This window comes from Ranitomeya imitator, chromosome 7, assembly GCF_032444005.1.
Source record: "Ranitomeya imitator isolate aRanImi1 chromosome 7, aRanImi1.pri, whole genome shotgun sequence".
In the NCBI taxonomy this organism is placed as follows: domain Eukaryota; kingdom Metazoa; phylum Chordata; class Amphibia; order Anura; family Dendrobatidae; genus Ranitomeya; species Ranitomeya imitator.
Window position 1 is genome coordinate 219,048,645 of NC_091288.1, and position 15,832 is coordinate 219,064,476.

The window sequence follows — 15,832 nt, forward strand, 5'->3', positions numbered from 1 at the left end:
AGGGTCCATCTCGATAGTAGAAGGGGAAAAAATGAACCCCAAAAATGAAACCTGAACACCAAAGAGACACTTTGATCCCTTCACAAACAAAGAATTAGCACGCAGGACCTGGAACACCATTCTGACCTGCTTCACATGAGACTCCCAATCATCCGAGAAGACCAAAATATCATCCAAGTATACAATCATGAATTTATCCAGGTACTCTCGGAAGATGTCATGCATAAAGGACTGAAACACCGATGGAGCATTAGCAAGTCCGAATGGCATAACTAGGTACTCAAAATGGCCCTCGGGCGTATTAAATGCAGTTTTCCATTCATCGCCCCGCTTAATACGCACAAGATTATACGCACCACGAAGATCTATCTTGGTGAACCAACTAGCCCCCTTGATCCGAGCAAACAAATCAGATAGCAGCGGCAAGGGGTACTGAAATTTGACCGTGATTTTATTTAGAAGGCGGTAATCTATACAAGGTCTCAGCGAACCATCCTTCTTGGCCACAAAAAAGAACCCCGCTCCCAATGGCGACGATGACGGGCAAATATGACCCTTCTCCAAGGACTCCTTCACGTAACTCCGCATAGCGGCGTGCTCAGGCACAGATAAATTAAACAGTCGACCTTTAGGAAACTTACTACCAGGAATCAAATCGATAGCACAATCACAATCCCTATGCGGAGGTAGGGCATTGGACTTGGGCTCATCAAATACATCCCGGTAATCAGACAAGAACTCTGGGACCTCAGAAGGGGTGGATGACGAAATAGACAGAAATGGGACATCACCATGTACCCCCTGACAACCCCAGCTGGACACAGACATTGATTTCCAATCTAATACTGGGTTATGGACTTGTAGCCATGGCAACCCCAACACGACCACATCATGCAGATTATGCAACACCAGAAAGCGAATATCCTCCTGATGTGCAGGAGCCATGCACATGGTCAGCTGGGTCCAGTACTGAGGCTTATTCTTGGCCAAAGGCGTAGCATCAATTCCTCTCAATGGAATAGGACACTGCAAGGGCTCCAAGAAAAACCCACAACGCCTAGCATACTCCAAGTCCATCAAATTCAGGGCAGCGCCTGAATCCACAAATGCCATGACAGAATAAGATGACAAAGAGCAGATCAAAGTAACGGACAAAAGAAATTTTGACTGTACCGTACCAATGGTGGCAGACCTAGCGAACCGCTTAGTGCGCTTAGGACAATCGGAGATAGCATGAGTGGAATCACCACAGTAGAAACACAGCCCATTCTGACGTCTGTGTTCTTGCCGTTCAACTCTGGTCAAAGTCCTATCGCACTGCATAGGCTCAGGTTTATGCTCGGATAATACCGCCAAACGGTGCACAGATTTACGCTCACGCAAGCGTCGACCGATCTGAATGGCCAAAGACATAGACTCATTCAGACCAGCAGGCATAGGAAATCCCACCATGACATCCTTAAGGGCTTCAGAGAGACCTTTTCTGAAAATAGCTGCCAGCGCACCTTCATTCCATTCCATGAGCACGGACCACTTTCTAAACTTCTGACAATAAATCTCTATCTCATCCTGACCCTGACACAGAGCCAGCAAATTTTTCTCTGCCTCATCCACCGAATTAGGTTCATCGTACAGCAATCCGAGCGCCAGGAAAAACGCATCAATATTACATAATGCAGGATCTCCTGGCGCAAGGGAAAATGCCCAGTCTTGAGGGTCGCCACGTAATAAAGAAATAATAATCCTAACTTGTTGAACTGGGTCACCAGAGGAGCGAGGTTTCAAAGCCAGAAACAGTTTACAATTATTTTTGAAACTCAGAAATTTAGCTCTATCTCCAGAAAACAAATCAGGAATAGGAATTCTTGGTTCTAACATAGAATTCTGAACCACAAAGTCTTGAATATTTTGTACTCTTGCAGTGAGATGATCCACACATGAAGACAGACCTTTAATGTCCATCACTACACCTGTGTCCTGATCCACCCAAATGTCTAGGGAAAAAAAAAGGCAAAACACAGTGCAAAGAAAAAAAAAATGGTCTCAGAACTTCTTTTTTCCCTCTATTGAGAAGCATTAGTACTTTGGGCCTCCAGTACTGTTATGAACAGGTAATTCAGAACCACAATGGACATTGAAGTTCAGAGCACACAAAGTGACCTGACAATTACCAAAAAACATAGGACGAGCTCTGAGACGTGGGAACTCTGCTGACCGCAATCCCTAATCCTATCCAACCACACTAGAGGTAGCCGTGGAGCGCTCCTGACCAGACCTTTGCGCCTCGAGCACAGCCTGAGAAACTAACTAGCCCTGAAGATAGAAAAATAAGCCTATCTTGCCTCAGAGAGATACCCCAAAGGAAAAGGCAGCCCCCCACATATAATGACTGTGAGTTGAGATGAAAATACAAACGCAGAGATGAAATAGATTTAGCAAAGTGAGGCCCGACTTACTGAACAGACCGAGGATAGGAAAGATTGCTTTGCGGTCAACACAAAACCCCACAAACAACCACGCAGAGGGGGCAAAAAGACCCTCCGCACCGACCAACGGCACGGAGGTGCTCCCTCTGCGTCCCAGAGCTTCCAGCAAGCAAGAAAAACCAATATTGCAAGCTGGACAGAAAAAATAGCAAACAAAAATAACACAAGCAAAACGTAGCTTATGCAGAGCAGACAGGCCACAGGAACGATCCAGGAGGAAGCAAGAACAATACTAGAACATTGACTGGAGGCCAGGAGCAAAGCACTAGGTGGAGTTAAATAGAGCAGCACCTAACGACTTCACCACACCACCTGAGGAAGGAAACTCAGAAGCCGCAGTACCACTCACATCCACCAACGGAAGCTCATAGACAGAATCAGCCGAAGTACCACTTGTGACCACAGGAGGGAGCTCTGCCACAGAATTCACAACAGACAGGTGCCAAGTCCTGCTGGAGAATATTTCCATCTCCAAAAAGCTTGTCGGCAGAGGGAAGCATGAAGTGCTCTACAGTGTCCTGGTAGACGGCTGCGCTGACTTTGGTCTTGATAAAACACAGTGGACCTACACCAGCAGATGACATGGCTCCCCAAACCATCACTGATTGTGGAGAGTTCACATCAGACCTCCAGCAGCTTGGATTGTGGCCTCTCCACTCTTCCTCCAGACTCTGGGAACTTGATCTCCAAATGAAATGCAAAATGTACTTTCACCTGAACACAACACCTTGGACCACTGACAACAGTCCAGTTCTTTTCTCCTTGGCCCAGGATAGACGCTTCTGGCGGTGTCTATTGGTCATGAGTGGCTGACACAAGGAATATGACACTTGTAGCCCATGTCCTGGAGACGTCTGTGTGTGGTGAAGCAATGACTCCATCAGCAGTCCACTCCTTATGTATCTCCCCCACATTACTGAATGGCCTTTTCTTAACAATCCTTTCCAGGCTGCGGTTATCCCGGTTGCTTGTGCACCTTTTTCTACCACACTTTTTCCTTCCACTCCACTTTCCATTAATATTCTTTGATACAGCAGTATGAACAGCCGGCTTCGGCTTCCCCTCCTTGTGGAGTGTGTCAGTGACACCTTCTCGACATCTGGCACGTCAGCAGTCTTCCCCAATTGAGGAGTCAGACGTTTAGCCTACCGACTCCACTGCCCTATGATGAACCATAAGTTTTTTTTACATTTATGTGTGGGTTCGTTTAACTTAAGATGATAGAACACTATGAGAAGAGGAGCCAGCCGAGTCAGCGCGATGTGTGGGGCAATTTCTGGAAAACATTTGGACATGGCAGTCATATGGATGTTCCTGTGACACGTACCATCTCTTGGAACATTGCAGACCAAGTGCACCCCTGCAGTGACGTCGTTCAGTAGATAATGCGCCGCATTGTTGAGGATCATAACGAAGGTTTCGCGTGGTTGACTTGATTCAATTTCTTTTGATTTCAGTCTGATTGAGCACCTATGGAATGTCCTAAAAAATAAATCCTGTCCAAGGGTGCCCCACCTCGCAACTTACAGAATCTATGGCTAACATCTTGGAATTAAATAGTGACTTTATCACTGCTTACCGTCTGCACTGGCATTCACTACTCTCTAGGAAATTGTACATCGATTGAAATATCCCATTAGGTGCCAATGTTTGATTTCCCCTCAGTTCATTTGCTTGGGTGGTTGTGATGAATAGATTTTGCCTCCATCGTCTGAGCATGCAGTGCAGCTTATTTTCTAATTCTGAAGCGAACTGTGCCAGAATTTGATGAAGAAATCGTAATCATATTCAGGACATACGAGTAGAGAAATTCGAGACTTCTGCTGATAAGGCCAAATTGGGTGCAGGAAAATACTGATGCTAGAAAAGCAAAGCATTTTTTTTTTGCTAGAAACTGCACCACTTATGTCCATGGCCGTTATCTGGCTTTGCGACTCATGCACAGGGCTGAACTGCAATGTTTCCTTCAAGCCAGAGTCGTGCTGTTTACGGAAGACAGCAGCCATGGTTTTTCTACTTTTATACATTTTTGTTTCCTAAGGTTGTTTATGTTCACTAAAACCCCCATATACAGCTGAAAAAGGTTTGAATGGCAGTTATTGCGCCTAACGCCCCATGTATGCAGGAGTGCTCGCTCTGCCTAGCGCTCATTTGATACTCATGAAAGCCAGTGCCAGACGTGAGAGGATCGTCAGTAAAAATTTGGACATACTGGGTCCTTATCTCCCCGACATCATCTGTCCGGGGCCTCTGTACAAATGACTGTTGGGTGAATTTGATATTGGAGAAGACTAAACTGTAAACAGCACCAGGCTGTTGCTGACTTGTTTAAGTGACTTAAACTACTTCATTGCTGTAATTGTTTTTTTTCTTTAAAGAAAACACAAGTAGATAATCGATCATCCATATTTCCATTAATGGGGTCCGTCTCATCAATAAAAAGTACATTTTGTCACACTATTGCTGTATTCTTCTTGTATTCTTACATAGTATGGCTGGAAGAAAAGACACATGTCCATCAAATTCATCTGAGGGATGGGAGAAGATATCGACTGAAGGGAAGAGATACAAGTACAACTACAAGAAAACCAGCCTGAGTGTTAATCAATACACTGCTCAAAAAACAAAGGGAACACAATGTAATCCTCTGTTTAGTTATGAAGCAACACTGATTGTGAATCTATTTCTCCTGCTGATGTGCAAGTGGAACAGGCAACGGCTAGAAATGATCGGCCACAGACCATTTCTCTGTTCTTATCCTTATTGGCTGTTGTTTTAGTCACTTTTACATTTCGTCATTGCTCTCACCCCTAAAGGTGCTGTACAGTAGCATGAGGCGGTGTCTACAACACAGAGAAGTTGCTCAGGTAGTGCAGCTCATAAAGGATGGCACATCAATGCGAACTGTGGCAAGAAGGGTAGCTGTGTTTGTCAGCACAGTGTCCAAAGCATGGAGCAGATACCAGGAGACGTGGAGGGGCCGTAGGAGGGCAACAACCCTACAGCAGGACCGCTACCTCCTCCTTTGTGCAAGGAATAGCAGTGCCAAAGCCCTGAAAAATGGCCTCCAGCAGGCCACTAACATCCATGCGTCTGCTCAAACTGTCAGAAACAGACTATTATTTATTATGCATTGCTGATATAGCACTATCCTATTCCACAGCGCTTTACAAATATTATCATCGCTGTCCCCAATGGTGCTCACTATCTAAATTACCTATCGGTATGATTTTGGAATGTGGGTGGAAACCCACACAAACAAGAGAAGAACATACAAACGTCTGGCAGATGTTGTCCTTGGTGAAATTTGAACCCAGGACCCCAGCGCTGCAGTGCTAACTACTGAGCCACTGTGCTGCCCAGACTCCATGAGTGTGGTATGAGCACCTGACGTCCACAAGTGGGTGTTATGCTTACAGCCCAACACCAGCCTGGGCGATTGGATTTGCCAGAGAACACCAATATTGACAGATTCGTCATTGATGCCCTGTGCTCTTCACGGATTAGAGCAGGTTCACACTGAGCACATGTGACAGAGTCTGGAGGCGCCGTGGAGAAGGTTCTCCTGACTGCAACCTCCTCCGTCATGACCGGTTTGGCAGTGGGTCAGTAATGGTGTGGGGTGGCATTTCTTAGGAGGGCCGCACAGAGGTACCCCGACTGCCATTAGGTACCAGGATGATATCCTCAGACCCATTGTGCGGTTGGCCCTGGGTCACTTCTGATTCATGACACTGCTAGGTCTCATGTGGCTGAAACGTGTTAGTTCCTGCATGATTAAGGCATTGAAGCTATGGACTCGAACAAAGACGACCCAGGAAAACATACTCAGAAGGGAGGTAAGAACATTTCTAAAACAATCCACAGTGAGGAGATTGGAACAAAACAAAATCCTCTAAACTGCATGCTCGCAAACGCCAGAAGCCTGACAAACAAGATGGAAGAACTAGAAGCAGAAATATCTACAGGTAACTTTGACATAGTGTGAATAACCGAGACATGGTTAGATGAAAGCTATGACTGGGCAGTTAACTTACAGGGTTACAGTCTGTTTAGAAAGGATCGTAAAAATCGGAGAGGAGGAGGGGTTTGTCTCTATGTAAAGTCTTGTCTAAAGTCCACTTTAAGGGAGGATATTAGCGAAGGGAATGAGGATGTCGAGTCCATATGGGTTGAAATTCATGGAGGGAAAAATGGTAACAAAATTCTCATTGGGGTCTGTTACAAACCCCCAAATATAACAGAAAGCATGGAAAGTCTACTTCTAAAGCAGATAGATGAAGCTGCAACCCATAATGAGGTCCTGGTTATGGGGGACTTTAACTACCCGGATATTAACTGGGAAACAGAAACCTGTGAAACCCATAAAGGCAACAGGTTTCTGCTAATAACCAAGAAAAATTATCTTTCACAATTGGTGCAGAATCCAACCAGAGGAGCAGCACTTTTAGACCTAATACTATCTAATAGACCTGACAGAATAACAAATCTGCAGGTGGTCGGGCATCTAGGAAATAGCGACCACAATATTGTACAGTTTCACCTGTCTTTCACTAGGGGGACTTGTCAGGGAGTCACAAAAACATTGAACTTTAGGAAGGCAAAGTTTGAACAGCTTAGAGATGCCCTTAATCTGGTTGACTGGGACAATATCCTCAGAAATGAGAATGCAGATAATAAATGGGAAATGTTTAAGAACATCCTAAATAGGCAGTGTAAGCGGTTTATACCTTGTGGGAATAAAAGGACTAGAAATAGGAAAAACCCAATGTGGCTAAACAAAGAAGTAAGACAGGCAATTAACAGTAAAAAGAAAGCATTTGCACTACTAAAGCAGGATGGCACCATTGAAGCTCTAAAAAACTATAGGGAGAAAAATACTTTATCTAAAAAACTAATTAAAGCTGCCAAAAAGGAAACAGAGAAGCACATTGCTAAGGAGAGTAAAACTAATCCCAAACTGTTCTTCAACTATATCAATAGTAAAAGAATAAAAACTGAAAATGTAGGCCCCTTAAAAAATAGTGAGGAAAGAATGGTTGTAGATGACGAGGAAAAAGCTAACATATTAAACACCTTCTTCTCCACGGTATTCACGGTGGAAAATGAAATGCTAGGTGAAATCCCAAGAAACAATTAAAACCCTATATTAAGGGTCACCAATCTAACCCAAGAAGAGGTGCGAAACCGGCTAAATAAGATTAAAATAGATAAATCTCCGGGTCCGGATGGCATACACCCACGAGTACTAAGAGAACTAAGTAATGTAATAGATAAACCATTATTTCTTATTTTTAGGGACTCTATAGCGACAGGGTCTGTTCCGCAGGACTGGCGCATAGCAAATGTGGTGCCAATATTCAAAAAGGGCTCTAAAAGTGAACCTGGAAATTATAGGCCAGTAAGTCTAACCTCTATTGTTGGTAAAATATTTGAAGGGTTTCTGAGGGATGTTATTCTGGATTATCTCAATGAGAATAACTGTTTAACTCCATATCAGCATGGGTTTATGAGAAATCGCTCCTGTCAAACCAATCTAATCAGTTTTTATGAAGAGGTAAGCTATAGACTGGACCACGGTGAGTCATTGGACGTGGTATATCTCGATTTTTCCAAAGCGTTTGATACCGTGCCGCACAAGAGGTTGGTACACAAAATGAGAATGCTTGGCCTGGGGGAAAATGTGTGTAAATGGGTTAGTAACTGGCTTAGTGATAGAAAGCAGAGGGTGGTTATAAATGGTATAGTCTCTAACTGGGTCGCTGTGACCAGTGGGGTACCGCAGGGGTCAGTATTGGGACCTGTTCTCTTCAACATATTCATTAATGATCTGGTAGAAGGTTTACACAGTAAAATATCGATATTTGCAGATGATACAAAACTATGTAAAGCAGTTAATACAAGAGAAGATAGTATTCTGCTACAGATGGATCTGGATAAGTTGGAAACTTGGGCTGAAAGGTGGCAGATGAGGTTTAACAATGATAAATGTAAGGTTATACACATGGGAAGAGGGAATCAATATCACCATTACACACTGAATGGGAAACCACTGGGTAAATCTGACAGGGAGAAGGACTTGGGGATCCTAGTTAATGATAAACTTACCTGGAGCAGCCAGTGCCAGGCAGCAGCTGCCAAGGCAAACAGGATCATGGGGTGCATTAAAAGAGGTCTGGATACACATGATGAGAGCATTATACTGCCTCTGTACAAATCCCTAGTTAGACCGCACATGGAGTACTGTGTCCAGTTTTGGGCACCGGTGCTCAGGAAGGATATAATGGAACTAGAGAGAGTACAAAGGAGGGCAACAAAATTAATAAAGGGGATGGGAGAACTACAATACCCAGATAGATTAGCGAAATTAGGATTATTTAGTCTAGAAAAAAGACGACTGAGGGGCGATCTAATAACCATGTATAAGTATATAAGGGGACAATACAAATATCTCGCTGAGGATCTGTTTATACCAAGGAAGGTGACGGGCACAAGGGGGCATTCTTTGCGTCTGGAGGAGAGCAGGTTTTTCCACCAACATAGAAGAGGATTCTTTACTGTTAGGGCAGTGAGAATCTGGAATTGCTTGCCTGAGGAGGTGGTGATGGCGAACTCAGTCGAGGGGTTCAAGAGAGGCCTGGATGTCTTCCTGGAGCAGAACAATATTGTATCATACAATTAGGTTCTGTAGAAGGACGTAGATCTGGGTATTTATTATGATGGAATATAGGCTGAACTGGATGGACAAATGTCTTTTTTCGGCCTTACTAACTATGTTACTATGTTACTATGTTACTATGACTAGCCCGCTTGTTCCCCAGACCTGAATCCGATTGAACATATCTAGGACATCATGTCTCGCACCATCCACCAACACGACAGACTGTTCAGGAGTTGGCGGATGCTTTAGTCCAAGTCTGGGAGGAGATCCCTCAGGAGACCATCCGTCGCCTCATCAGGAGCATGCCCAGGTGTTGTAGGGAGGTCATACAAGCACGTGGAGGCCACACACACTACTGAGCATCATTTCCTTGTCTTGAGGCATTTCCACTGAAGTTGGATAAGCCTGTCATTTGATTTTCCAATTTGATTCCAAATCCAGACCTCCATTTGATATTTATTTTGATTTACATCAATCTTTTTATGTTTTATTGTTCTCATCGCATTCCACTATGTAATAAAGATTTGCAACTGGAATATTTCATTCAGTGATATCTAGGATGTGGAATTTTAGCGTTCCCTTTATTTTTTTGTGCTGTGTACTTAATTATGGCCCCCCCCCCCCATCCTAGATGGGGGGGTCTTAGTACAGATTTTTCGTCAGGATCCCATACATCCTTTATTGGTTGCTATATCCTGTAATCAGATCTCTGAATATTTTCTTGGTAGAGTCACAAGGGCAGAGAAGATAATACACTTTATGTTTCAGAATTATAATTACAGCTAATGAATGGAGCATAAAGAAGTACGGGCACCTACAGCCCCCTGGGAGAGTATCATCCACTGACATTACCTCCGTTCCTAGTCCCTTCCCTGCGCGGGGCGAGGAAGGTCCTCCGAGAAACCTCTTCTATTATGTGAGGAGGAGGAGCGATGGTTGTCCCACCTCCACCTATCCTACCACTAACACCTCCCAGTGAGTGAGGTCACCTTGTGGCTACGTGGCTCTCCTTTATGTGCCTATATACCCAAGCAGTCACTCAACTGCTTCATTTTCTGGCTGGAACCAGTAAGTATAATATTATTTATCTTGGGGTCTCTGTTTCCAGGAAGGGTCTTATAATCTCTGACCACTACTTGGCTGCTCTTCGGTGTTATTTTATATCTGTCACTTTTTTTAGTGTCTTCTTTCTACATGGGGCAGTATTTTACCTTTTATGTGGTCTCATTGACCGTTCCCTGGTGGTCCCGTGGTGGCCTCCCTGCACGGAGGAGTCTTGGCTGCATATTGTATTAGGACTTTGGAAAAGTGGCTTTTCTGTATTCTCAGATCCTCTAATAATGATCTTCTCTTCTAAGCTGTGATTTATCTGTGCTATGACATTACATCTAGTCCTTACAGTATGCCCTGGGCTGTTAGTTACAGGTAGGACCTCCTTGCCCCAGCCCAGCTGGGCTCCTACATGCTGCTCCTTACATTTGTTATTTTACATACAGTATATAATAGAGTGTATTTACGATCTGGTTCTTTTCCATATTATTTCCTAGACCCCGTCATGTCGTGTACATAGGTGTTGTCACCTATATATTGTGTAATCTTTCCAGTCTCTTCCATTTCCTGCTTGGGAGCTGAGATCCAAGTATTAATGTCACTGTGGTGTACTGGAGGGTATAGCTATCCTCCATTTATCTGCTTAATGTCATCGTTTCAACATTGTTTTCTTGAAATGTGACCACTATAGACCTGACCACAGTGGGGCCCCAATACAGCCAGCGATTCACTATGGTGGTCATATGTCACAATGTCTATACTGGGATCTAAGGGGTAAGGTTTCTCCTTGTAGAGAGTGACAGCTGTGGCATGCCAGTATGAGGAGACTTAAACGCCTTGCACGCTCCTCTGGGAAATTTAATATGCAAATTGTCTCTTCAGAGAGGAAGAGGACTTGAACTCTAGAGCCACCTATTGGAAGCAGCGATCCTAAAAGTCAATATCGACCCATTAACGAGCCTTGCAATATGACTTGAATTGTAATTTGCAGACATGGTGTTTCGCAGTATTGTCAGCCATTCCCTCGCTTCTCCCCCAGTCCGCCCATTTCAGCGGAACTGATTCAATTGTGTTATGCAAAAACGTAGCGTCTTTTCAAGGTTTTTATTAGTCCTCATCAGGGATGGGGATTCTTTACTGTAAAGGCAGGTGCACTATGGAGATTATTTTTCTGCAGTTGGGACCATTGATTCAGGGATTTTTTTTCTGATTATCATATTTGTTGTCAGGAAGGAACTCTTCCTCTAAAAATGAATAAAGTAAAGCAATGGTAACACAAGTGAAAAAAACATAGCGGAATTTGTTATAAAAAAAAGTGCAAAAACTTTCCCACTACGACAAGGCATAACTAATCTGGATGGTCACTGACGCTAGTGACTCGCTATATGATGGCCTTGTCTTTGGTTTTGCTTTAGCTTTTTGTACCCAGTGTATTTGGGGGGCTGTGACCCTCCCCCCCGGATTGTGCACCTTTATATCCACCTTTTCCATGGGCAGGTCCCATTACAGTCAGCCACTGGTCTTGTTCTGACCCCCTTCTATTTTGAGACCTGGTTGGCACATAGTGAGGTGAATCCCTAGAGTTAGGGACCATCCTGATTGGATTCACCTTGTCGCAGTGGGATGGCTTTACGCTTCTTTGATAACTACGTACCCTATGTTTTTTTTTTACATGTGTTACCATTTATTTTCTTACTGCAGACTTTTTATCCCAGGTTTTGTATGTGCTATGATGATGCGTAGTCAATGATGATGTGTAGTCAATGATGATCCTCCTCGGTGATGTCAATAAACCTGAAGAGCAAAGTCAAAACTAAACAATTTAGGTAACCGATGTTAGCGAATTGTAATATTTTCTGGTTTGCAGATTTTGTTGACACGTAATGAAAGAGCCGTGCCGAGAAACAACAGTCGGCACATCGTCAACAAAGCTCATTGCTGGACAGAAGATGGCAGCCGGACCCCCCGTAAAGGTAAAGAAATACTATATGAATGTCACTTACCACAGTGATTTCTACACGGTCCATAACGACGCACACTGAAGGGCCACATTATCAGGCCTGCAGGGTGTCAGGGTGCGTCACTGATGGAGAACTCTGGATGTCCTATTCATGGAGATTTCCCACTCCGGTCTGGAAGAGAACATTGAGGCATCGGTGCTCATCTACTTGGTAGGACCCACAAAGAAATCGCTGCATGGAACTTTTCACAGAGGATGGAGAAAGTCTCTTTCCTGTCCAGTAATTTGGCCTTGCAGACCTTCAGGACACAGTCCCTCCAGGATAATCCTCTGCCAGTCACTGGCACTCGGTAGTGGCACTTCCCTGACGGCACACTGGCCCCAAGGCTCATGCCATCTTGTGTGTGGTTGTCTGTGGCAGCTCTTTACCTTCTTTATCTTTGCTCAGGGGGGATATACTCACTCTGTCCCCTCTGGATGATACTGGTAGGCCTCTTACCTTCTCTCGCATAGTCCGGCCACATGGGAGGCTCTTCCTTAAATCATTGCCGGTGGGCAATGGTTCCTTCACCAGAGACAAACGCCTATGTAAACCTTAGCGAGTACACTTGTCCTTTCCCGCATGGCAGGCTCTTAGATGGCATGAAGATCCAACCTGCCTGCATGACCTCTGTCACTGACCCCGAATGGAGCGATGCTTGGAGTGCTTGCTTACACCGACTGCCCACCCATACGGCTCTGCTCAGTCTCCACACACTTAACGCCTAAGATCCTGGAACCTCTTGGGTGAGAACAAACTATCTCCTCGGTGCCAAACACCAGGACAATCCCATCAAACGCACGGCACATAGAGATGGGTCAACATAATAGATATTCAGGACACCTCAACCCGACAACTTCCCCTAAGTGCAATGACCACTAGTCTGCCACATGTACATTGGAAAACCATTCAGAAGGGACATTTGAAGGCCATGTAAGACGCCGTTTATAGCCCAAGATCCAATCCTCTTACAAACAGCATCAGAACCGCAGCCATTGATGGAGGCAAAGATTTCACCGGGTGATGGGATCGTTCTCGCTGCCAAACTCCATGGCCAAAGATGACCCTATAAATATGTTTCATTAAGATGATTCCTTCTTCAATGTAACACTTGGGTTGTAGTATAAGACCAGCCACTAATAATGATATATCAGAGTATCCGCAGGTCAGCCGGGTGCATGGTGCGGCTACATCGCCATTATATCTCATCTTACACTGTGCCCGCGGAGGAAAACTACTAAAGACCCCTGTGTGGTTCCACCATCATTGTGCGACGGGTGACAGGGACATCGCTGACCTCCAACCATAGGACATATTGTATTATTGATGCAACTTCATAGATTTTTGGTGTTTTCTTTCCTGATTTAGGTCACTGAACTTACTGGTTTAGAAGCACAAGTCATCGGCCACAACAGATACAGGTAAAAAATGCCATAACCCGAAAAGATTTCAGTTTTTTTCCTCAATGGATTTGTACAGAGACCCTGATACTGGCGATGTATCACTCGGCTTACTGGGTGCTACAGTTGTGATAGAATCCGTGTTCTTTGATGCAGGTTGGCGCAGAGCTCGGAATGCTGAGCTGTTTGTGACCCCTCCCACACCACTGATTGGTCGCTTTCTCTGAATAACTCCACCCACACCACTGATTGGCCGGTTTCTCTAAATAACTCCGCCCACACCGCTGATTAGCAGCTTTCTGTGTACACTCTGGAGGGATAGAAAACTGCTAATCAGTGGTGCGGGTGTGATTGGACCAGGAGGCACGAGGCACCTAGTCCTGTAGTGAGAATCTCCTGCTGATAAAACACTTATCTTATTGAAAATACACCAGGCAGCCCAATAAGTGACATATCTCTGGAATCAGAATCTCTGCCCCTTGCTCTTAGATTTAATGGCAAAAACCTGGTGACCGATTTACTTGCAGTTTGGTATCATGATAGTGTTCAGCACATTTACCATATGAGAGCCTCGGACCCCTGCACAACACTCGCTGAACAATACGCCACTGCCGCCGCATTCATATCTAAAAGATGACAAAATAGAATAGTTAAAACCCCAACAGAAAATGACGCCCCGATGACCTATGGAAATTCCTTTTTTTTCAGGATTGAATTGAACGTGGATACCGGTGTGAAGTCCATATTCTATTGCCAAGAAACTGGTGTAAAGTTTGAGGTGGAGAATGAAGCGATCTTGGAGTATTCACTGGAGTCTGGGGACGAGTTCTTCCGCCTGATCCAGGGACACGGATATGAACTGCTGGGTCCCATATTCAACGTCCAAGTCATTTCTGGCGAAGTGTCGGCCGTCTACCTGCCACATTATGCATGCCTGGATGGTAAGGCTGCCTCCGCTGCTGCCCGTCGGCCTTGGTTGCCATTGCTGCAGTGGTAACATCACGTCTACAGCATGTGACCGCTGCAGCCAATCACTGGTGTCTCCATGTCGGGTCTTGCAGTCTCCTTCTTTAGTTGCGGTCAGTGGCTCCACCTGCGCTGATCTTCTCTTGCCTTGATACAATTGTTAATTCTCCTTTATTATTTACAGGTTTTAGAGACAAATCGATGATTAAAATCGGTCACTTAAAAGACGGTAAAGTTTCCTTGAGAATCCCAAGTAGCGTTGGCCCTTCCTATGTGGTCCTGGAGCACCCCACTTTCTCCTGCGTTGCTCCTATTGGGGAATATGTTACATCTATTTAAACGTACCCGTTTAATGGGAAGATTGTGTTATACGCCCGGGTGCTCTGTGCCGACAACGATAAACTTAAGGAGTTCAGGATTCACCTCTACCTGATTCCTGCCGACAGACACAAATTGGAGGTAACGTCATGGCTCTATAGGATGAGGGTTATCTATCTTCACAACTGGGCAAACTGCATAACCCCAAGTTTGTTGATAACCCGACTTCTGCAGACCACCCGTTCCCTTATTAACTTTCACCACTTTTCTCTGCGCCCGCTCTAGTTCACCGCTGTCCTTCCCATACTCAAGAGACCAAAATTGTACCCAGTATTCTAAGTGTGTCCACACTAGTGACTGGTATAGGGACAAAGCCATGTTCTTGTCATGAGCATTGATGCCTCTTTGAATTCATCCCATTATTTTATTAGCCTTGGCAGCAGCTGCCTGGCATTGGTCACTAAAGCTCAGTTTGACGTCCACCCGTACACCCAAGTCTTTTTCAGTGACGTTTTTACCCAGTGTTTTACAATCTCGTACATAATTATACATTTTAGTTTCTAAACCCAAGTGCATGGCCTAATAAGTATCTACATTAAACGTCAGTTGCCATGTTTCAGTTTATATAAATCCATCCGTAACATTAAATTATCCTCCTCTGTGACGATTTCCCTGCAGAGTTTAGTATCCTCTGCAAATATTGTAATTCTAGTCTGTATGACCCCTACAAGGTTATTAATAAATATATTAAAAAGAAGAGGGCCCAATGCTGACCCCTGTGACCCAATACTGACCCCTGTGCTACCCAGTACTGACCCCTGTGATAACCCACTGTTACCGGTGACCTAATCCAAGTGTGCTCCACTAATAACCACCCTTTGTTTCCGATCACTGAGGCAGATGTTAAACTAATTACACATATTTTCCACTAGTCTTACTAGTCTCATTTTA

The 15,832-nt window shown here is 44.5% G+C and overlaps 1 protein-coding gene across 1 annotated transcript; it reads left to right on the top strand.

Moving 5' to 3' along the window:
• Positions 1–10,168: 10,168 nt before the first annotated feature.
• Positions 10,169–14,910, top strand: LOC138645606 (NACHT, LRR and PYD domains-containing protein 1a-like). The gene is made up of 5 exons (XM_069735032.1): positions 10,169–10,215; positions 12,065–12,170; positions 13,566–13,618; positions 14,306–14,538; positions 14,748–14,910. The coding sequence occupies exons 2-5, from the start codon at positions 12,081–12,083 to the stop codon at positions 14,900–14,902; spliced, it is 531 nt and encodes a 176-aa protein (XP_069591133.1). The 5' UTR covers positions 10,169–10,215; positions 12,065–12,080; the 3' UTR covers positions 14,903–14,910.
• The last annotated feature ends 922 nt before the right edge of the window (positions 14,911–15,832 follow it).